The 22688-nt window shown below is 37.5% G+C and overlaps 2 protein-coding genes across 9 annotated transcripts in view; one reads left to right on the top strand and one right to left on the bottom strand.

Moving 5' to 3' along the window:
• ART3 (ADP-ribosyltransferase 3 (inactive)) overlaps nucleotides 1–1035 on the top strand; it is a 34610-nt gene extending 33575 nt beyond the window's left edge. For all 6 annotated transcript variants that reach the window (XM_060012345.1, XM_060012344.1, XM_060012342.1 and 3 more), the window contains one exon: nucleotides 898–1035. In XM_060012345.1, the coding sequence (XP_059868328.1) occupies nucleotides 898–1034 (137 nt within the window). In that variant the 3' untranslated portion in view covers nucleotide 1035. The remainder of the gene's footprint in view (nucleotides 1–897) is intronic.
• A 142-nt stretch (nucleotides 1036–1177) lies between these two features.
• The window catches only part of NUP54 (nucleoporin 54), a 39809-nt gene continuing 18298 nt past the window's right edge, over nucleotides 1178–22688 (bottom strand). Inside the window, exons 8-11 of one of the 3 annotated variants that reach the window (XM_060012338.1) lie at nucleotides 10975–11082; nucleotides 6723–6842; nucleotides 6057–6167; nucleotides 1184–3948 (exon numbers count right to left, since the gene is read on the bottom strand). In XM_060012338.1, the coding sequence (XP_059868321.1) occupies nucleotides 3820–3948; nucleotides 6057–6167; nucleotides 6723–6842; nucleotides 10975–11082 (468 nt within the window). In that variant the 3' untranslated portion in view covers nucleotides 1184–3819. Of the gene's footprint in view, nucleotides 3949–6056; nucleotides 6168–6722; nucleotides 6843–10974; nucleotides 11083–22688 lie in introns of all 3 variants that reach the window. The other 2 variants (XM_060012336.1, XM_060012337.1) reach the window with 2 other exon arrangements.

Below are 22688 nucleotides of genomic sequence, written 5' to 3'. Positions count from 1 at the left end.
CAGTGCCGTGACAATCAAAAATATACTCTGACAAATTTCCAAACTGCTTTAGGGGGCAATGCAGCCCCCTTGAGAACCACTGCTCTCTAGTAACAAACTAATGCATGAGTGCATCTGCTTGTCCATTTTCCCCATCTGTATACATATAACTGCACGTTTATAATCATGGCAAGTAAATTTATGAGTTGAAGGTTTTTATAACATTTACTAGTTATTTCTCTTGGTTTCACTTATGTGAGTGGTGATCCCATTTGGATATTTCCAATCAGTCTTCCCTTGTACAGTCTAAACCAAAACACAGCCAGAAGTCAGATATCTGAGTTAAGGGCAGTGTGAAACAGACCATCCTGAGATGGCTGGACTCCACTGTACCTCTCTCCACTAGTTCAGGTGAAAGGGAAGCAGTTTTCTCCAGAGTAGTGTTTTATGTATAGAGGGAAAAAAATTTTTTTATCAGCTTGCAGGGCTGTTTAAAAAATGCAATTTTTTACACTGTAAAATATTACACTGTATATTGGTAGAATATGCATATGAAATATACTATCTTGAAATAGAAAAGACACAGAATTTAACTTCATCTTGCATATACAGAAAATGAAAATTTTAAATTGCCAAGAAATTCTAGAGAACTTGAACAAAAAAACTACCCTGTCTACATAGATACTAAAAAGCCTGTGAAATCTTAGATAAAACCTAGATCAGCACACCCTGATGATATATATGAAAATATAGCCCCAAATCTGTAATGAACTATATTTATTTTAAAGTTGTCCTGGTTAGAATTACTTCATGTAAAACTCAACCTGGATGTTCACATATTCAGGATATATGGTGTAGGTGGATGAAACTTGATACTAAAAATGACATGTGTCAATGACTATGTCTTCTCATTAACAGCTCCAGCTCCAGGTCCAGTTCCAGGTCCCAAAATCCATACCTCCGCATCATCTGGCAAAATGCTCCTTCCACCGTTTGGGACATTCATCATTTTAATCAGTGTTTCTGCTCTAAATCTCTGTTGCTCTGTAGTCTGATACATTCTTTTTAATTTTTGGGGGGCGGGGGCGCTGATTTATTTATTTATTAGACTCGAGTGCTTTAGTACAGAACGGTACCAGAGATGTTTGTGCTTCAATACTTTCAAACACTGAGATTCTGATAATTTCAAGGTAAACAAGTTTCAAGACAGACTAGCTTTTTGATACATTCTTTATTACTTGAAATATGCTACAGGCATCCCACAGAAATCATCAAAAGGAGTGATGTATTTTTCACTTGTTGGCCAAAGTCATTCGATAAAATGAGAATTACATATTAATGTAATTAACAAATTCAGGTAGCTGACCCAGATGTCACAGAATTCATTTTTCACTTATTTCTATATTAATCTTACGATTGCAAAAAACTGTATACTTTTGATTTAATTCAATAAGACTTTAAAATTATTAGCTATAATTTCAGTAGAATTGCTAGATATTAAAATGTCAGTAATGCTAATGGTTAACCTGAATTTAATTCCTAATTAGAATTTAAAGGTGTTCTACTTATCTTTAAAGGATCAAACTTTGACTTCTATTCAAATAGTGTATTCTTTCAGTCTCTTCATTTTCCTTCTATATATGAACACCTTATATTGTTATAAACACAACAGTTTACCAAGTATTTCACATACGTAGTCCCTAACTTGAACCTCATGTTAACCCAGGAAGGCAGACAGTACTGAATGAATATGTGGGCTCAATAAGCAAGGAAAATGAGTACAGTACAGTAGTCTTTTACCCCAGGTATTGTGGTGGTTGAAAAGTAATTGATTTAGGCATGGGCTTTGGTAACTGACACTTGTTTACACTGCCAGTGTTTCAAAAAAGGACTTAAGGCCACTTTCAGAGATTCAGAAAAACTACATGAAAGCTCAACTAGGTGTTTGTTAGGGGTTCAGTGTGCTTTAATTCTACCATTTACCTCTCTTCATGTTCAGAATTTTGAGTGGACTTACCACAAGAACCAGTTCACAGAACGTCTATAAATTGTGCTGGAGAACACAACTTAGTCCAGAGGCCAAGGTTGGTCTTTTCTTCTCATTTCCACCCAAATCTAGAACTTGGTTATCAGTTGCTTGGAACACAACTCAGGTACAGACCAAGTCCAGTTATCTAACCAGCTACATGAACAAGGACCACAGGCCTTGCCTTACACATGTAGTCACCAGCAGGATCAAAACTTAGGAGGCTAACTGGGCCTGTCTTTAAAAGGCAGACCCCGCGCCCTATCTAGGGCTTGTGAAATTAGAAACCTAACATACGAGAGGACAAAAAACGAAAGGCTAGAGAAGTAAGCATGCTATGCATGATTAGCCATCTGCCCAACAGAGAATGTGGCTCAATGAGTAACAGGTCTCATCTATTAGATCACCAGCTCTTCCTACAGTGAGCGGGTGTGCAGAAGAGGGGCAAACTCCTTCCACATTCGGCTACATGGATGAGAAAGATGAGAGGTGTTATAAGAAACAGCCCCGTGAACCTTGTTTGTGTCTCCTACACAACTGTTAGCTAGCTAGTCTGCATCCTGACAGATTCCTTCAGTGGGATCTCAGAGGGAGGCCTCTGGATGTACAGTGCATCACACTCCTTACTCCTTGCCATCCTCATAATAAACACAGTGGCACGGTTCATGGGGCTGTTTCTTTTAACACCTCTCATCATAAGACAAAGCATTACGCAGAAATGCAGAGTTAAAGCATTCCAAGAGGGGCCAAAATGATGCAGCCCAGGTGTGCAGTTTGTAGTCAGAAAAATTGTTTAAAATTATCTAGTTGTTAAAGAATCACTATTGCACATTATCATGTCTAATTCACATTTTCCAGTGTTTTCAGATACTAATGATGTATTAGAGAATTCTTTATCCTGGATGATATAGGAAGTAATTTTTATTTGCTGTACCCTAGTCAAAATATATCAGTACTGATATACTTTCCTTAGAGGGTAAAGTCAGACTTAAAGCCAGGTTAAAACTGAAATTCTTGAGCTGTGATTATGATTTAGTATTTGTGTGGACATGAATGGCCATTCTCCCAGAGCCAAATAAAGCACCAGACAGAATTATATAAAAGTAATTATAATCAAGAATTTATTTATAACTTTTCATCTTTTTTAGAAATAAAAAGGTTTAAAAAAAGTTGTAAAAATGATAAAATGTAATTTTGTTATATCCTAATTGCTTAGGTGTGTTCTGTAAATTCCAAATAAGTAAAATAATATAAAAATATATTTTCAAATCTTTATAGAATGAAAAGAAAACCACATTAATCATTAAATACTCTTGGATTTTCTTTACTCCTCCCACAGATGAATTCACAAATATAAAAACTGACATACATTTACATTCTGAAGTACAAATCTCCAACAGCCAAGTAATTATACAGTTTGTTATGTGCAAAGTAGACATTTCCTATTTACTTGCTATGGAGAGCAGAGTAGAGGCTCAATGGAGAATAATCATTAAACAATGATTATTTTTAAGAAGAATGCTGTTGTAAAAATATACAATAGGAAATATTTTTGGTAATTATGTACTTCTTTTTTAAAGTAATTACAACTTTTAGATGTAAATCTTTCAAAGGCTATCTCTGAAGAGCAGTGATGTGACAGTTATTTCAGATTTGATGAATAATAATTTGTCAGGAACCTTCTCAAAAACCAAGTCAGGAGAGAGGATTGTTTTCTTTCTTTTCCCCTCCACGTGGTCAGTTTCATTCTTAAGGAAGGTCTGATATAACAAGAAAATGTATTTCACAAACCTTTAACACAAGTTTGTGAACTGTCAACTGAAGACACCACCTCTGATGTGGATGGTTTCATTCAATCCATGTTCTACCAACTTGATATCTTCTAAGTCATCTTTTATGATGCTAATCAAGTGGCTAAGGCCTTCCTGTTGTTGTTTCAAATGCTAGAAGGAATTTAAAAAATATCAATGTATTTATTAAACTGCACGCTACTCACAGGAAAAAGGCTATTTTTCACTATTTTACCAGCAACACAGCACTTAGTGGCTGCTCTCATTATCTGCATGTTTAAACACTTGTACTATATGTTTTGCTAATACTTTTAAATACAGTAAAATACTACTGTAAAAAGCAATAAAATCAAATATACAATGAACAATATCTGTAACAGAAATTTTACAAAAGATGCAGAGTTTTAAAGATTCCTTTTATCAACCTTTGATAAAAAACAAAGGTATATTAAAATAATGCAAGAAGGTACTCAAATATAGATGACTAGCAAAATAATCATTCTGAAAACTGAGGATTTCCATGTTTTGAAGTAAAACTGATGATAATAGTGATATAACTACAATTGCTAGCATTTTAAAGAGTCCTTCCCAGATGTTAAGGCAGCTTGAAGAGTTTCATGGGTATTAACTCATTTAAAATCCCTTTGAGCACACACTTTGGGAGTACCATTATTACCTCTTCTCTACAGATAAAGAAACTGAGATACAGGTAATGAGCCATGATGCTTCAATTCCAAAACAATATACTGCTTTTCATCATCTTAGGTAGGTGTTTATATTATTCCCAATTTTACTGCATAAACTCTTTTATATAGTTCTTTATTCCAATATGCTGGAATCTTTCTCAGTTAATTTTATTGTAAATATGAATATAATCAAGTGTATGTATACTTTTCGAGATCCAGAAGCCAAACTAATTTTTAGTTGCATATAATGGCAATATCTGTTGATGACATTTATAACTACCTAAAATCCTCAGGGTCATACCAACCTGCCACGCCAATTAATCCTACCTAATAGGTTCCACAAAGTTTACCGTCTTAATATATTTTTTTAGACACAGCTGATGGCTGGATAGCTTTTATTAAACCGATCTATGTTTATACTAATGAAACTAAGCTAGAGCAGTACGTCCCAACTTCATAGAAAGTGAGCCGTAGACAAGTGGTTGGAGGTTTCGGCTACCCCAGCCTACACCCAGGTCCCCTGAGGGCTGACGGGATCAGTAACTCTACATATTTATAATTGATATGTGGCATCATGTAAGTTGGGAATATGTGATACAGAGCAGTTACTTCTCAGACTTTGTGCATACAAATCACTCTGTGATCTTGAAAAATGTAGCTTTCGGAGTCTAGAGTACGGACTGAGCGTCTGCATTTCTAACGACCCCCCAGGTGCTGCTGCCGCTGCTCACACACGGCAGCAGGGTCTAGGGTACTTCGGTTGTCTGTATTACCTCAGAATTCATCGATGTGGGGGACAGGGGAAGAGAACGATTAACTTTCTTTTGGTGGGAAAATATACATATCATGTCCATTTTAACCATTTTATGTCCAGTCCAGCAGCACTGAGTAAATCATGTTGTGCAACAATCACTACCATCTATCTGTTGAACTTTTTCATCTTCTCAAACTGAAATTCTGTACCCATTAAACACTAGCTCCCCATTCCCCTTCCCCTCAGCCCCTGGCAACTACCATTCTACCCTCTATGAATTGGACTACTCTAGGTACCCCATATAAGTGGAATCATACAACTTTTGTCCTCTTAAACTGGCTTATTTCACATAATGTCTTCAAAATTCACCCATGTAGTGTGTGCATGTGAGAATTTCCTTCCTTTTTAAGGCTAATACTCCATTGTATACATGCCATATTTTGTTTATTCATCCACCTATGGACACTTGGATTGCTCCCACTTTGGCTACTGTGAATAACGCTTCTATGAACATGGCTATACAAATCATCTGTTTGAGTCCCTACACTCAATTCTTTTAGGTATGCACCCAGAAGCAGAATTGCTGGACTATATTGTAATTCTATGTTTAATATTTTGAGGAACCATTTTTCACAGTGGATGCATGCACCATTTTTACATTGCTGCTAGCAGTGCATGAGGGTTCCATTTTCTTCACATCCTCTAAACCCTTGTTATTTTCTGGGTTTTTTTTTTTTTTTTTTTTTTGGATAATAGCCATCCTAATGGATGTCAAGGGGTGAATTCACCTTTTTAAAAGGTGACTCTAGTGCAACACGTACCTGCTTGATTTCTCGTAACAGATCTGCATCTATGTAATATCTTTCTTCAGATTTGACTGCTCCAAAATGATTCTGCATCCTGATCTGGGACATCAGTTCATTCAGTCGGCCCTAAAAATAATACAGAGTTGAGGGACTTCCCCGGTGTCACGGTGGATAGGACTCGGCACTCCCAATGCAGGGGGCCCGGGTTCAATCCCTGGTCAGGGAACTAGATCCCACATGCATGCCGCAAATGAGAGTTTGCATGCCACAACTAAGGAGCCCGCCTGCTGCAACTAAGGAGCCAGCAAGCTGCAACTAAGGAGCCCGTCTGCCACAACTAAGACCCGGCACAACCAAATAAGTAAATAAATAAATAAATAAAAATACTGAGGTGAATTACAACTGCTCACAACATTTCTAAAAGAGAATGTTTTATTTTAAAAGGATAGGTACTACTCTAATTAAAGGTGCCAATTCTCCCTTTGTACATTACTTGTAACACTAATACAAGCCCAAAACATCATGATTAAGAGTCTACATTAGAAACGAAGTTTTGATTAAAAAGAACAAATACTTAATAAAAAACAAGTATACAAAATTCCTCTTTTTGAAGACCAAGTAACATTTCTCTGCAGATACACCTGAAACAAATTCTAGCTTTATGGTCTTATAAGTGCTTACCTTAAACTGAGTAGGGGCATTTAGTTCACACTGAATTGTATCTAGCTGAACTCGCAACTGCTCTTCATCAGCTTGGATGGCATACCCACTCTTCCTCTGAATTTCCTGTTTGATGAGGACCTATACAAAGAAAAGCCACCAACAACGATAGAATCATCTCTTTTCAGTTATGCAAGTAATTTTATTACACATCAATTGTTGAAAGAAATTAGCTGAATACACTAACAATAGAATCATTAACAGTTCAAGATTTGAATTATGTTTGCCCATTTTTATTAGGCAAGTTACATTAATTTGTTTCTTTTAATGACTACATAATTTTCATGCATTATTAATAAACTCAAGTGTTCTTGAGGGGCATATATTTTATTTCTAGTCTTGACACTATGAACAATGCTGTAATAAACATTTTTGTATATATATCTTTATTTACTGGTATAGACCCCCAGGAATGAGATTGCTGGGTTTAAAAGTGTGTGTGTTCAATCTTTAGAAGCTGCTAGATTGCTTTCCCGAAGATCCTCCTGATGAGTATTAAAGAGATCATGCAAATTTTTTTAAAAACCTACATTCCCTTGAATGTATTTTTTTTTTTTTTTTTGGCCGCGCCACTTGGCCTGTGGGATCGGCTAGCAGGATGTTAGTTCCCCGACCAGAGATCAAACCTGGACCCCCTGCAGTGGAAGCACAGAGTTATAACCACTGGACCACCAGGGAATTCCCCCCTTGAATGTTAAAGGACCATCTTTTAATGGTTAAGAACTACTTTGCATCTGTTCTTCTGTGAACTGCCTTTATACATTCTTTGCCCGTATTTCACTTGGGGTTTTTTAGGTCAAATTATAGGATCTCTGTATAATACAAACACTACAACTGAAATCAGTGCTGTTTGCAAATTCAGATTTTTCTTTTTCTGAAATCACTTTACTATTGACAAATGGCTTCTGTTACCTTTTACTATACAAAATTTTCTAATTCTTACATAGTCAGTTTTGTTTTATAGTTTCTGGCTTTCTAAGAAGCTAAAAGTCTCTCCAGTCCCTAGGTTGTACATGCAGCCTCATAAATTTCTTAGAGTTAAGTCTTTAATACCCCTTATTTTTGTATATGGTGTGATACAGTGGTCTAATTTTATTTTCCAGATGGATAGCCAGTTACTCTAGCATTACTTATTAAATAAACCCACTGAATTGAAATACCACCTCTGTCATATTAAGATACGTGTGCGTCTATTTCTGGATTGTCTATTCTTTTCTATGGATCTTTACATCCAATCCTACACCAATCCCATATTGATTTGATTACAAGAGCTTTAAATAGGTTCTAAAATTGGATAAGGCAAGTCCCCTTCACTATCTTTTTTGTTCCCCCCAGCAGCTATTCTCAAAACAATTATTTATGAACTGAAAGATTTCAATTTTTTTAAAGTTGTAATTCATTTTTAAATTTTATAAAGTAGATATTGTCTTCTCATCCAAGAATATGGTTTATCTGTCTCTCTATTTGTGAAAACCTTAATTCAGATTGTATATTTTCCTCAAATTTATTCCTAAGTATTTTACAGTTTTTTCATAATAGTGAATGAAATATTTTCCTATTTCCATTAATAGTATAAAGAAACACTGATTTTTGTACATTTACCTCATACTGAGCCACCTTGCCACATTAATTCTATAGTTTATTTCCTTGGGTTTTCTAGATATACAATCATGTCATCAGCGAAAAGAGATGATCTCTTTTCAATCTTTATACTAGTTAACTACCCTGCTCATTACATTTATGAAAACATATATTTTCCATGTGTTGCTATGATAAATTATGTTGACAGATATCCTGTTATAAAACCAACCCTCCATTCCTGAAATAAACCTTACTCAAAGTATATTCCTTTAGAATTTGATAAATAGCTGGATTCTCTTCACTTATATTTCATTTAGAATTTCTGCATTTGTTTTCTTTGGTCAGATTTATTGAGGTATAATCCACATACAACAAAATTGACCCTTTTTAGGTGGACAGTTCTATGTATTTGGACAAACACAAGTTCCCATCACCACAGTCAAGATACAGAACATTTCCATCACCCCAAAAAGTTCCCTCCTGCCTCCTGTAGCCTCCTCTCCCTTACCTCCTGCTCCTAGCAACTACTGATCTGTTACCCACCTCCAGTTGTACCTTTTGCATGAATCATATAAATGGAATCATACCACATGTAGCCTTTCAGTCTGGCTTCTTTTGCTTAGCATAATTTGCATCTCTACTAGAATTATCTGCTTTATAAATTTTTGTTTTGGGGTACTAAAAACAGATGTAAAATGCTGCCACTGCTCTGAGAAACAATTTGGTAGTTCTTCAAAAAGTTGAACATAAGAGTTACCGCATGACCAAGCAATTCTTATCCTAGGTTTATGCATCCAAGAGAAACAAAAGCATAAATCCACACAAATACTTGTACACAAGCGTTAATAGCAACATTATTCATACTAGCCAAAAAGTGGAAACAACCAAAATGTTTATCAACTGATGAATAAATTAAAATGTTGTATAGTCATACAATGAAATATTATTCATCAATAAAAAGGAATGAAGTGCTATTACATGCTACAACATGAATGAACCTTGAAAATATTATGCTATGTGAGAGAAAGCCAGTCAAAAAATACCACATACCATATGATTTCATTTATATGAAGTGTCCAGAAGAGGCAAATCCATACAAACAGAAAGTGGTTGCCTAGGGCTGGGGGGGTTTGGGATGAAATGGGGAGTTGCTGCTAATGGGTATGGAGTTTGTTTTTAGAGTGATAAAAATGTTCTAAAACTGACTGTGGTGATGGTTGTACAAAACTATGAATATACTAAAAATCACTGAATTACATTAAATAGGTGAATTGTATGGTATATGAATTATATCTCAAACTGTTTAAAAAAATCCATATTTTTCATTTTGTCTGAAATAAAGTAACTTTGGAATTAGCTCTTTAATGGTTAGACAAAATTCAGCAATGACACTATCTGACCTTGGTGCTTTTTCCATGGTTGATCTTTAATAACTTTCCCAATTGCTTCTATGGTATTTGTCTATTTAAGATTTTTCTCTGTAGATCAATTTTGCTAGAAAATCATCTGTTTTCTCTAACTTCTCAGTTTACTGCTGTGAATTCCATTGCAGTATTTTCTTATTCTCTTGTGTATATCTGTGATAATGTCTCCTTTCTCACTTCTAATTTTTCTTTACCTTCTTCAGGCTCATGAGATGAGTCTTTTATTCCTTCTTCAGACTCATGTTTTGCCATTTTAATGGTCTTTTTTTCTTCTTAAACTATTTATTTATTTGGCTGTGCCAGGTCTTAGTTGCAGCATGCAGAATCTTTTAGTTGCAGCACGTGGGATCTTTTAGTTGCAGCGTGCAGGATCTTTAGTTGCAGCATGCGAACCCACAGCTGCAGCATACGGGATATAGTTCCCTGACCAGGGATCAAACCCAGGCCCCCTGCATTGGGAGCGTGGAAGTCTTAGCCACTGGGCCACCAGCGAAGTCCCTTAATGGTTTTTTCAAAGAAACAGCTTTTCCATTTAATCTTTCTATTATGATTAATTTTTAAAATTTATTTCACTTTATCTTTATTTCTCTCTTATTGGTTTCTGTTGGCTTATCGATAGTATTTTTCTAACTTAAGATCAGTACTAAGTTCTTTACTTTTTGCATCTGTACTTTTAAAAATGAAGATTTTTTAAGGTTATAAATTGTCCTCTGAGTGCAGCTTTTGCTGTATCCCATTGATTCTGCTATATAATGTTTGTTTTCATGATAATTTCAACTTTTGTTGCTGTTCATTCTTTTACTTCCTCTTGTTAATTTGCAAGTTCTATTGTTTTTCATTCATTAACAGTTACACTCCCTTTTCTAGCACTCAAAATCAAAACTGTATTTTTCTACTATTTTTATGAAAACCAGATATTAATGATCTGATGCATACTTTTCTTGCACCACGATGATTTTTTTTTCACTGCTTTCCCCCCACCCTCTCAATAAAATGCTAATTTTAGGATATTTTCACATCCTTCACCCAGTCCTGTAAGATCTCTCCTCCAACTTCCAGGTTTTAATGAGAAAGTTTGGTACTTTCAGTTTCAGACTATTATTGTTATTTCCTTTTAGTCTGTTTTTTTCTATTGTAAAAATCCATATTTAGCATTTCCATCATGTATACAAGTCTTATAAATGTTGGAAAAAAGTCCAAATTACTACCTGTAAGGTTCTATGGGAAAGGTCCATGAGTTTCCTCTTGTATTGTGCAATTTTGGCCATAGTTGTAGTTTGATTCTTCTGTAATTCACCAATATCTTCAGATATGATCTGTTTTTTTAAAAAAAAATTTTTTAAGGTAAAAAGGTATCACAGCTATTTATCAGGTTTACCTATATGCAAAAAATGAGCCTAAGATTCATCTTTCAAAATATAAACTCCTTTCCTTTAAATCTCCTTTTATATTTCTTCCCCTTTTGTACATTTAAAAATTAAAAAGTACCATTCAAAAATTTCTTTAGAGCTCCAGAAAATTTAGTGATGAGGCAAAGTGTATAGAAAAATAATATACTTGTTGGGCTTCCCTGGTGGCGCAGTGGTTGAGAGTCCGCCTGCTGATGCAGGGGACGCAGGTTTGTGCCCCGGTCCGGGAAGATCCCACATGCCACGGAGCGGCTGGGCCTGTGAGCCATGGCCACTGAGCCTGCGCGTCTGGAGCCTGTGCTCCGCAACGGGAGAGGCCACAACAGTGAGAGGCCCACGTACCGCGAAAAAAAATAAAATAATACACTTCAGAAATAATTAAGGAACTTGAAATAATACTGTAGAACAGAGCCAACAACCAGGCCATTAATGGAAAAAGTTAAGATCTATAAAGTGACATGCAGGAGGGGCCTAAAATGTAGTATATAGTCCAATATCAATTGTAAAGGAATATTATGGAGGGATATGCTCACAGTGGAGGGGAAAAGGAAGGATATCACACAACTGAAGACATTTTTATGTCTCTGGATCTTTGATTTGCTCTTTGCCTAGCCTGAAATCCTACTGTTCCACCTTATGAAAGTCTTAACCTTACAGAGTGAGTTAAAATCCTATTTAATTATAGCTTCCCAATCAAAATTAACCCCATTATTGTTCCTATCATAATTAATCATTCTATGACACTGGCTTACATTGAGATGTTATAAGTAAGAGGGTAAGAAGATTGTACAAGACATATTTTAGCATGTCTACCTACACATATCACCTTTTAAGGAAACTTTCCAATGCCAGGCCATGTTGAAGGGACAAAATTAGGTGACAATATTTTATATTACGTAACCCAGGCACCCTCCCCATCTCAGTTTTGAAAAGTTGGCAGGGCTTCTAGACAAAAAGAGTAATTATTCTTCTATACCAGCAATACTAAGAATAAAAGAAATGTTACCCACTCCCAGTATTTATTGACAAACACTAAAACAGTCTAGGAATTAACCAAGAAAAAATGCCTATGATTTTTAAAGAGCTTATTTTAAAAACTGTTACAAAGAACACGAGAGACCTCAATGAGTAAAGAAACAACATGTTCATAATGGAATAATTTAATATTATTAAGATTTAATTATCTACAAATTATATATTTAATGCAATTCCAACTAAAATTCTAGCATTTTGATAAACTCATTCTAAAACTGTTATAGAAGAATGAAGATCCATAAAGAGCTTAAAAATGTGAAAAGAATGAAGATTGGAGATTCACTCTACCAAATATATTTAAGATACACTACAAAGCCATAAGAGTAAAAAAATGTGAAACTGATTTAAGAACAGACTACATCACATATATATGGGAACTTGGTTTGATAAATGCTTTCTTTGATAAATCATTGAAGAAAATAGTTTTTTTGTGAATGACATTGGAAAAACTGACCCACTATTTAGAGAAAGTTGGGTTCATATCACTTAGTATATATAAAGAGAACTCCACGAGGACAGACGACTCAAATGGGAAAGGTTAAAGTCTAAAATCATAGAAAAAAAAATATAGGAGACTCTAAGACCTTAGGTGAGGAATGATTTCTTAAGCAAATTCCCAAAAAAGAAAACACAAGGCCAAAACAAACCAATGGATATCATTACATTAAAATTAAGGTTTTCATAAACAACAAGATCCTACTGTATAGCACAGGGAACTATATTCAATATCCTGTGATACACCATAATGCAAAAGAATATGAAAAACTATATATATATATATATATATGTAAAATTGAATCACTCTGCTGTATAGTAGAAATTAACAGAGCATTGTAAATCAACAACAAAATAAGGGTTTGCTGTTCAACTATGGACACTAAAGACAGAGTTAACAGATGAGAAAAGTAGGAGATATTTAAAATGATATAAACAGACTAGGGGTTAAAATCTATAATAAATGATGAACTCCTGAAATCCAAAAAGAAAAGACATGACGCCCAATAGAAAAACTGGACAAGATAGACTAGGTACATGCCATTCTATCTCTCCTGTTGAAGACAGCCGTAAAATGAACATAATGCATGGGCAACTACCTGAGGACTCTGAAAAATGAAAACTGGCAGGAGGAAGAAGACACGAATTTGAAGTATCACTGAACCAGTGGTGAGTTTACCATTATTTTCCTCTCTGGCAGCCCCCCAAGTTTGGTTTCAACACGGCCCAAAACCTGGAAGTTTTGGGCTGTGTTGAAACCCAGCTCTAGCTCTAGTGCAAGGAAATACATTATGGTATCTAGAAAAGAGTTTCTCAGTTTTAACACTATTAATTCGGGCCAGATAATTCTTTGTTGGAGTGCTACTGTTCTGTACACTGTAGGATACTTATCAGAATCCTGGCTTCTACCCACTAGATGCTTGTAGCATCCCCCCAACCGCCCAGCTGTAACAACCAAAGAAGTCTCCAGATACTGCCAAATGTGCCCTGGGGGACAAAATCACCACCACCACAACCCCCAATGAGAACTACTGCCCTCGAGCAACCACTAAAAAAACTGATAGTTGAAATGACAATAAATTAAAAACAATACTAAAAAATGTCCAAATAACCCAGAAGAATGCAAAAAAGAGGAAAAATAGGAAGGAAAAATAGAGTGAACAGTTAACAATAAGATTGTAGGTCTAAATCTAAATTTTATGCTGTCTACAGAAAATGTACTTCAAATATGATAAACGTAGGTTAAAAGTAAAAGAATGGAGAAAGACATACCATACAAACACTAATCAAAAGAAAGCTGGAGTGGCTTTATGTTAATATCAGAGAAAGTAGACTTCCAGAGCAAAGAGGATTCCCAGGGATAAAGAGGAACATTATGGAAAAATAAAAAGTATATATGCCAAAAAATGTAACAATCCTAGATACTTAGCTACTTAACAGCAAACCTTCAAAATACATGAAAGGAGAAAAAGACAAATCCACAATTGTAGCTGGAGACTTCAACTCTCCTCTTACAATAGAACTAGTAGACCAAAAAAATCAGTAAGAATATAGAAAAACTGAACAATCTATCAAATGGATCTCACTGACATTAACAGAAAACTCCAAGAACAGCAGAATCCACATTCTTTTCATAGGCACGTGGGTTAAAAACCTTTACAAAGTTAAGGACTTCCCTGGTGGCGCAGTGGTTAAGAATCTGCCTGCCAATTCAGGGGACATGGGTTCAAGCTCTGGTCCTGGAAGATCCCACATGCCACGGAACAACTAAGCCCATGCGCCACAACTACTGAGCCTGTGCTCTAGAGCCCATAAGCCACAACTACTGAGCCTGTGTGCCGCAACTACTGAAGCCCACGCACCTAGAGCCCATGCTCCACAACAAGAGAAGCCACCGCAATGAGAAACCCACGCACCACAACAAAGAGCAGCCCCCACTCGCCACAACTAGAGAAAGCCCGCGTGCAGCAACGAAGACCCAATGCAGGGGGGACCTTGAAGATGGCGGAAGAGTAAGACGCGGAGATCACCTTCCTCCCCACAGATACAGCAGAAATACATCTACACGTGGAACAACTCCTACAGAACACCTACTGAAGCCTGGCAGAAGACCTCAGACCTCCCAAAAGGCAAGAAAGTCCCCATGTACCTGGGTAGGGCAAAAGAAAAAACGAAAAAACAGAGACAAAAGAATAGGGACGGCACCTGCACCAGTGGGAGGGAGCTGTGAAGGAGGAAAAGTTTCCACACACTAGGAAGCCCCTTCACGGGTGGAGACTGCGGGAGGCGGAAGGGGGAGCTTCGAAGCCTCGGAGGAGTGCACAGCAACGGGTGCGGAGGGCAAAGCGGGAAGATTCCCGCACAGAGGATCGGTGCCGACCGGCACTCACCAGCCCGAGAGGCTTGTCTGCTCACCCGCCGGGGTGGACGGGGCTGCGAGGCTCGGGTTTCGGTTTCGGACGGAGCGCAGGGAGAGGACTGGGGTTGGTGGCTTGAACATAGCCTGAAGGGGTTAGTGCACCACGGCTAGCCGGGAGGGAGTTCGGGAAAAGTCTGCACCTGCCGAAGAGGCAAGAGACTTTTTCTTCGCTCTTTGTTTCCTGGTGCGCGAGGAGAGATTAAGAGCGCGGCTTAAAGGAACTCCAGAGACGGGCGCGAGCAGCGGCTAAAAGTGCGAACCCCAGAGACGGGCGCGAGGTGCGGCTAAAAGCGCGGACCCCAGAGACGGGCGCGAGGCGCGGCTAAAAGCGCGGACCCCAGAGACGGGCGGGAGACGCTAAGGCTGCTGCTGCCGCCACCAAGGGGCCTCTGTGCGAGTACAGGTCACTCTCCACACCCCTCTTCCGCGGAGCCTGTGCAGCCCGCCACTGCCAGATTCCCGCGATCCAGGGACAACTTCCCTGGGAGAATGCACGGCGGGCCTCAGGCTGGTGCAACGTCACGCCGGCCTCTGCCGCCGCAGGCCCGCCCCGCACTCCGTGCCCCTCCCTCCCCCCCGCCCCCGGCCTGAGTGTGCCAGAGCCCCCGAATCAGCGGCTCCTTTAACCCCGTCCTGTCTGAGCAAAAAACAGACGCCCTCCAGCGACCTACACGCAGAGGCAGGGCCAATTCCAAAGCTGAGCCCCGGTGAGCTGTGAGAACAAAGAAGAGAAAGGGAAGTCTCTCCCAGCAGCCTCAGAAGCAGCGGATTAAAGCTCCACAATCAACTTGATATACCCTGCATCTGTGGAATACCTGAATAGACAACCAATCATCCCAAATTAAGGAGGTGGACTTTAGGATCAAGATCTATGATTTTTTCCCCTTTTCCTCTTTTTGTGAATGTGTATGTGTATGCTTCTGTGTGAGATCTTGTCTGTATAGTCTTGCTTCCACCATTTGTCCTTCGGTTCTATCCGTCCATGGTTTATTTAAATTTTTTTAATAATTAATTTTAATAACTTTATTATACTTTACCTTCATTCTTTCTTTCTTTCTTTCCTTCCTTTCTTCCCTCCTTTAGATAACGAATCATCCCAAATTGAGGAGGTGGTCTCTGAGAGCAAGATTTATGATTTTTCCCCCTTTACCTCTTTTTGTGAGGGTGTATGTGTATGCTTCTGTGTAAGATTTTGTCTGTATAGCTTTGCTTCCAACATTTGCCCTAAGGTTCTATCCGTCCCTTTTTTTTCTAAATATTTTTTAATTCAATAACTTTATTATACTTTATTTTATTTCTACTGTATCTTCTTTCTTTTTTCCTTCTTTCCCTCCTTCCTTCCTTCCTCCCTCCCTCCCTCCTTTCTTTCCTTCTTGCCTTCTTTCTTTCTTCCTTCCTTCCTTCCCTCCTTTCCTTCTTTCTTTCCTCATACTTCTACTAATTCTCTCTACTTTATCTCCCTTTTATTCTGAGCCGTGTGAATGAAAGGCTCTTGGTCCTCCAGCCAGGAGTCAGGGCTCTACCTCTGAGGTGGGAGAGCCAACTTCAGGACACTGGTCAACAAGAGACCTCCCAGCTCCACATAATATCAAACGGCGAAAATCTCCCAGAGACCTCCATCTTAACACCAGCACCCAGCTTCACTCAACGACCAGCAAGCCATAGTGCTGGACAACCTATGCCAAACAACTAGCAAAACAGGAACACAACCCCACCCATTAGCAGAGAGCCTGCCTAAAATCATAATAAGGCCACAGACACCCCAAAACACACCACCAGACGTGAACCTGCCCACTAGAGAGACAAGATCCAGCCTCATCCACCACAACACAGGCACTAGTCCCCTCCACCAGGAAGCCTACACAACCCACTGAACCAACCTTAGCCACTGGGGACAGACACCAAAAACAGCGGGAACTACAAACCTGCAGCCTGCAAAAAGGAGACCCCAAACACAGTAAGATAAGCAAAATGAGAAGACAGAAAAACACACAGCAGATAAAGGAGCAAGATAAAAATGCCCCAGACCTAACAAATGAAGAGGAAATAGGCAGTCTACCTGAAAAAGAATTCAGAATAATGATAGTAAGGATGATCCAAAATCTTGGAAACAGAATGGACAAAATGCAAGAAACAGTTAACAAGGACCTAGAAGAAATAAAGATGAAACAAGCAATGATGAACAACACAACAAATGAAATTAAAAGTACTCTAGATGGGATCAAGAGCAGAATAACTGAGGCAGAAGAACGGATAAGTGACCTGGAAGATAAAACAGTGGAAATAACTACTGCAGAGCAGAATAAAGAAAAAAGAATGAAAAGAACTGAGGACAATCTCAGAGACCTCTGGGACAACATTAAACGCACCAACATTCGAATTATAGGGGTTCCAGAAGAAGAAGAGAAAAAGAAAGGGACTGAGAAAATATTTGAAGAGATTATAGTTGAAAACTTCCCTAATATGGGAAAGGAAATAGTTAATCAAGTCCAGGAAGCACAGAGAGTCCCATACAGGATAAATACAAGGAGAAATACGCCAAGACACATATTAATCAAACTGTCATAAATTAAATACAAAGAAAGCATATTAAAAGCAGCAAGGGAAAAACAACAAACAACACACAAGGGAATCCCCATAAGGTTAACAGCTGATCTCTCAGCAGAAACCCTACAAGCCAGAAGGGAGTGGCAGGACATACTGAAAGTGATGAAGGAGAAAAACCTGCAACCAAGACTACTCTACCCAGCAAGGATCTCATTCAGATTTGATGGAGAAATTAAAACCTTTACAGACAAGCAGAAGCTGAGAGAGTTCAGCACCACCAAACCACCTTTACAACAAATGCTAAAGGAACTTCTCTAGACAAGAAACACAAAAGAAGGAAAAGACCTATAATAACAAACCCAAAACAATTTAGAAAATGGGAATAGAAACATACATATCGATAATTACCTTAAATGTAAATGGACTAAATGCTCCCACCAAAAGACACAGATTGGCTGAATGGATTCAAAAACAAGACCCATATATATGTTGTCTACAAGAGACCCACTTCAGACCTAGAGACACATACAGACTGAAAGTAAGGGGATGGAAAAAGATATTCCATGCAAATGGAAACCAAAAGAAAGCTGGAGTAGCAATTCTCATATCAGACAAAATAGACTTTAAAATAAGGACTATTAAAAGAGACAAAGAAGGACACTACATAATGATCAAGGGATCGATCCAAGAAGAAGATATAACAATTGTAAATATTTATGCACCCAACATACACCCATGGACAGATCATCCAAAATGAAAATAAATAAGGAAACACAAGCTTTAAATGATACATTAAACAAGATGGACTTAATTGATACTTATAGGACACTCCATCCAAAAACAACAGAATACACATTTTTCTCAAGTGCTCATGGAACATTCTCCAGGATAGATCATATCTTGGGTCACAAATCAAGCCTTGGTAAATTTAAGAAAATTGAAATTGTATCAAGTATCTTTTCTGACCACAACGCCGTGAGACTAGATATCAATTACAGGAAAAGATCTGTAAAAAATACAAACACATGGAGGCTAAACAATACACTACTCAATAATGAAGTGATCACTGAAGAAATCAAAGAGGAAATAAAAAAATACCTAGAAACAAATGACAATGGAGACACAATGACCCAAAACCTATGGGATGCAGCAAAAGCAGTTCTAAGGGGGACGTTTATAGCAATACAAGCCCACCTTAAGAAGCAGGAAACATCTCGAATAAACAACCTAACCTTGCACCTAAAACAATTAGAGAAAGAAGAAGAAAAAAGCCCCAAAGTTAGCAGAAGGAAAGAAATCATAAAAATCAGATCAGAAATAAATGAAAAAGAAATGAAGGAAACAATAGCAAAGATAAATAAAACTAAAAGCTGGTCCTTTGAGAAGATAAACAAAATTGATAAACCATTAGCCAGACTCATCAAGAAAAAAAGGGAGAAGACTCAAATCAATAGAATTAGAAATGAAAAAGAAGTAACAACTGACACTGCAGAAATACAAAAGATCATGAGAGATTACTACAAGCAACTCTATGCCAATAAAATGGACAATCTGGAAGAAATGGACAAATTCTTAGAAATGCACAACCTGCCAAGACTGAATCAGGAAGAAATAGAAAATATGAACAGACCAATCACAAGCACTGAAATTGAAACTGTAATTAAAAATCTTCCAAAAAACAAAAGCCCAGGACCAGATGGCTTCTCAGGCAAATTCTATCAAACATTTAGAGAAGAGCTAACACCTCTCCTTCTCAAACTCTTCCAAAATATAGCAGAGGGAGGAGCACTCCCAAATTCCTTCTACGAGGCCACCATCACCTTGATACCAAAACCAGACAAGGATGTCACAAAGAAAGAAAACTACAGGCCAATATCACTGATGCACATAGATGCAAAAATCCTGAACAAAATACTAGCAAACAGAATCCAACAGCACATTAAAAGGATCATACACCATGATCAAGTGGGGTTTATTCCAGGAATGCAAGGATTCTTCAATATACGCAAATCTATCAATGTGATAAACCATATTAACAAATTGAAGGAGAAAAACCATATGATCATCTCAATAGATGCAGAGATAGCTTTTGACAAAATTCAACACCCATTTATGATAAAAACCCTGCAGAAAGTAGGCACAGAGGGAACGTTCCTCAACATAATAAAGGCCATATTTGACAAGTCCACAGCAAACATCATCCTCAATGGTGAAAAACTGAAAGCATTTTCACTAAGATCAGGAACAAGACAAGGTTGCCTACTCTCACCACTATTATTCAACATAGTTTTGGAAGTTTTAGCCACAGCAATCAGAGAAGAAAAGGAAATAAAAGGAATCCAAATCGGAAAAGAAGAGGTAAAGCTGTGACTGTTTGCAGATGACATGATACTATCCATAGAGAATCCTAAAGATGCTACCAGAAAACTACCAGAGCTAATTAATGAATTTGGTAAAGTAGCAGGATACAAAATTAATGCACAGAAATCTCTGGCATTCCTATACACTAATGATGAAAAATCTGAAAGTGAAATCAAGAAAACACTCCCATTTACCACTGCAACAAAAAGAATAAAATATCTAGGAATAAACCTACCTAAGGAGACAAAAGACCTGTATGCAGAAAATTATAAGACACTGATGAAAGAAATTAAAGATGATACAAATAGATGGAGAGATATACCATGTTCTTGGATTGGAAGAATCAACATTGTGAAAATGACTCTACTACCCAAAGCAACCTATAGATTCAATGCAATCCCTATCAAACTACCACTGGTATTTTTCACAGAACTAGAACAAAAAATCTCGCAATTTGTATGGAAACACAAAAGACCCCGAATAGCCAAAGCAATCTTGAGAACGAAAAAAGGAGCTGGAGGAATCAGGCTCCCTGACTTCAGACTATACTGCAAAGCTACAGTAATCAAGACAGTATGGTACTGGCACAAAAACAGAAAGACAGATCAATGGAACATGATAGAAAGCCCAGAGATAAACCCACGCACATATGGACACCTTATCTTTGATAAAGGTGGCAGGAATGTACAGTGGAGAAAGGACAGCCTCTTCAATAAGTGGTGCTGGGAAAACTGGACAGGTACATGTAAAAGTATGAGATTAGATCACTCCCTAACACCATACACAAAAATAAGCTCAAAATGGATTAAAGACCTAAATGTAAGGCCAGAAACTATTAACTCTTAGAGGAAAACATAGGCAGAACACTCTATGACATAAATCACAGCAAGATCCTTTCTGACCCACCTCCTAGAGTAATGGAAATAAAAACAAAAATAAACAAATGGGACCTAATGAAACTTCAAAGCTTTTGCACAGCAAAGGGAGCCATAAGGAAGACCACAAGACAACCCTCAGAATGGGAGAAAATATTTGCAAATGAAGCAACTGACAAAGGATTAATCTCCAAAATTTACAAGCAGCTCAATAACAAAAAAACAAACAACCCAATCCAAAAATGGGCAGAAGACCTAAATAGACATTTCTCCAAAGAAGATATACAGACTGCCAACAAACACATGAAAGAATGCTCAACATCATTAATCATTAGAGAAATGCAAATCAAAACTACAATGAGATATCATCTCACACCAGTCAGAATGGCCATCATCAAAAAATCTAGAAACAATAAATGCTGGAGAGGGTGTGGAGAAAAGGGAACACTCTTGCACTGCTGGTGGGAATGTGAATTGGTTCAGCCACTATGGAGAACAGTATGGAGGCTCCTTAAAAAACTACAAATAGAACTACCATATGACCCAGCAATCCCTCTACTGGGCATATACCCTGAGAAAACCGTAATTCAAAAAGAGTCATGTACCAAAATGTTCATTGCAGCTCTATTTACAATAGCCCGGAGATGGAAACAACCTAAGTGCCCATCATCGGATGAATGGATAAAGAAGATGTGGCACATATATACAATGGAATATTACTCAGCCATAAAAAGAAACGAAATTGAGCTATTTGTAATGAGGTGGATAGACCTAGAGTCTGTCATACAGAGTGAAGTAAGTCAGAAAGAAAAAGACAAATACCGTATGCTAACACATATATATGGAATTTAAGAAAAAAAAATGTCATGAAGAACCTAGGGGTAAGACAGGAATAAAGACGCAGATCTACTGGAGAACGGACTTGAGGATATGGGGAGGGGAAAGGGTGAGCTGTGACAGGGCGAGAGAGAATCATGGACATATACACACTAACAAACGTAGTAAGGTAGATAGCTAGTGGGAAGCAGCCGCATGGCACAGGGATATTGGCTCGGTGCTGTGTGACAGCCTGGAGGGGTGGGATAGGGAGGGTGGGAGGGAGGGAGACGCAAGAGGGAAGACATATGGGAACATATGTATATGTGTAACTGATTCACTTTGTTATAAAGCAGAAACTAACACACCATTGTAAAGCAATTATACCCCAATAAAGATGTTAAAAAAAAAAAAAGACCCCATGCAGCCAAAATAAATAAATAAATAAATTTATTTTTTAAAAAAACCTTTACAAAGTTAAAAGAATTGAAATCATACAAAGTTCTCTGACCATAACAGAATTAGACTAGAAAACAACAGAGTAACAGAAAAATCTCCAGACACTTGAATATGAAACAAGTCTAAATAATCCATTAGTCAAAAAAATCCAATAGTCAAATAGAACACTCAAGGGAAAAGAAAATATTTTTAATGAATCAAAGATGACAAATAGAACATTATGAAAATTTGGGGAATTCAGGTAAAGCAGCGCTTAGAAGGCAATTAATAGCATCACATGCCTTTATCAGAAGTCTCAATAACCTAAGCTGCTACCTTAAGAAACTAGAAAAAAGAAGAGAAAAACCCAAAGCAAACACAATAAAGGAAATGGTTATGAGCAAAAATTTATGAAACTGTAAACAGAAAATGAGAAGAAGAAAAATATCAGCAAAACCAAGAACTTGTTCTTTGAAAAGTTCAATAAAATTGACAAACCTCTAGCAAGACTGATAAAAATAAAGAGA

Source organism: Delphinus delphis, chromosome 5, assembly GCF_949987515.2.
Source record: "Delphinus delphis chromosome 5, mDelDel1.2, whole genome shotgun sequence".
In the NCBI taxonomy this organism is placed as follows: domain Eukaryota; kingdom Metazoa; phylum Chordata; class Mammalia; order Artiodactyla; family Delphinidae; genus Delphinus; species Delphinus delphis.
This window is presented reverse-complemented; position numbering and strand designations above follow the sequence as displayed.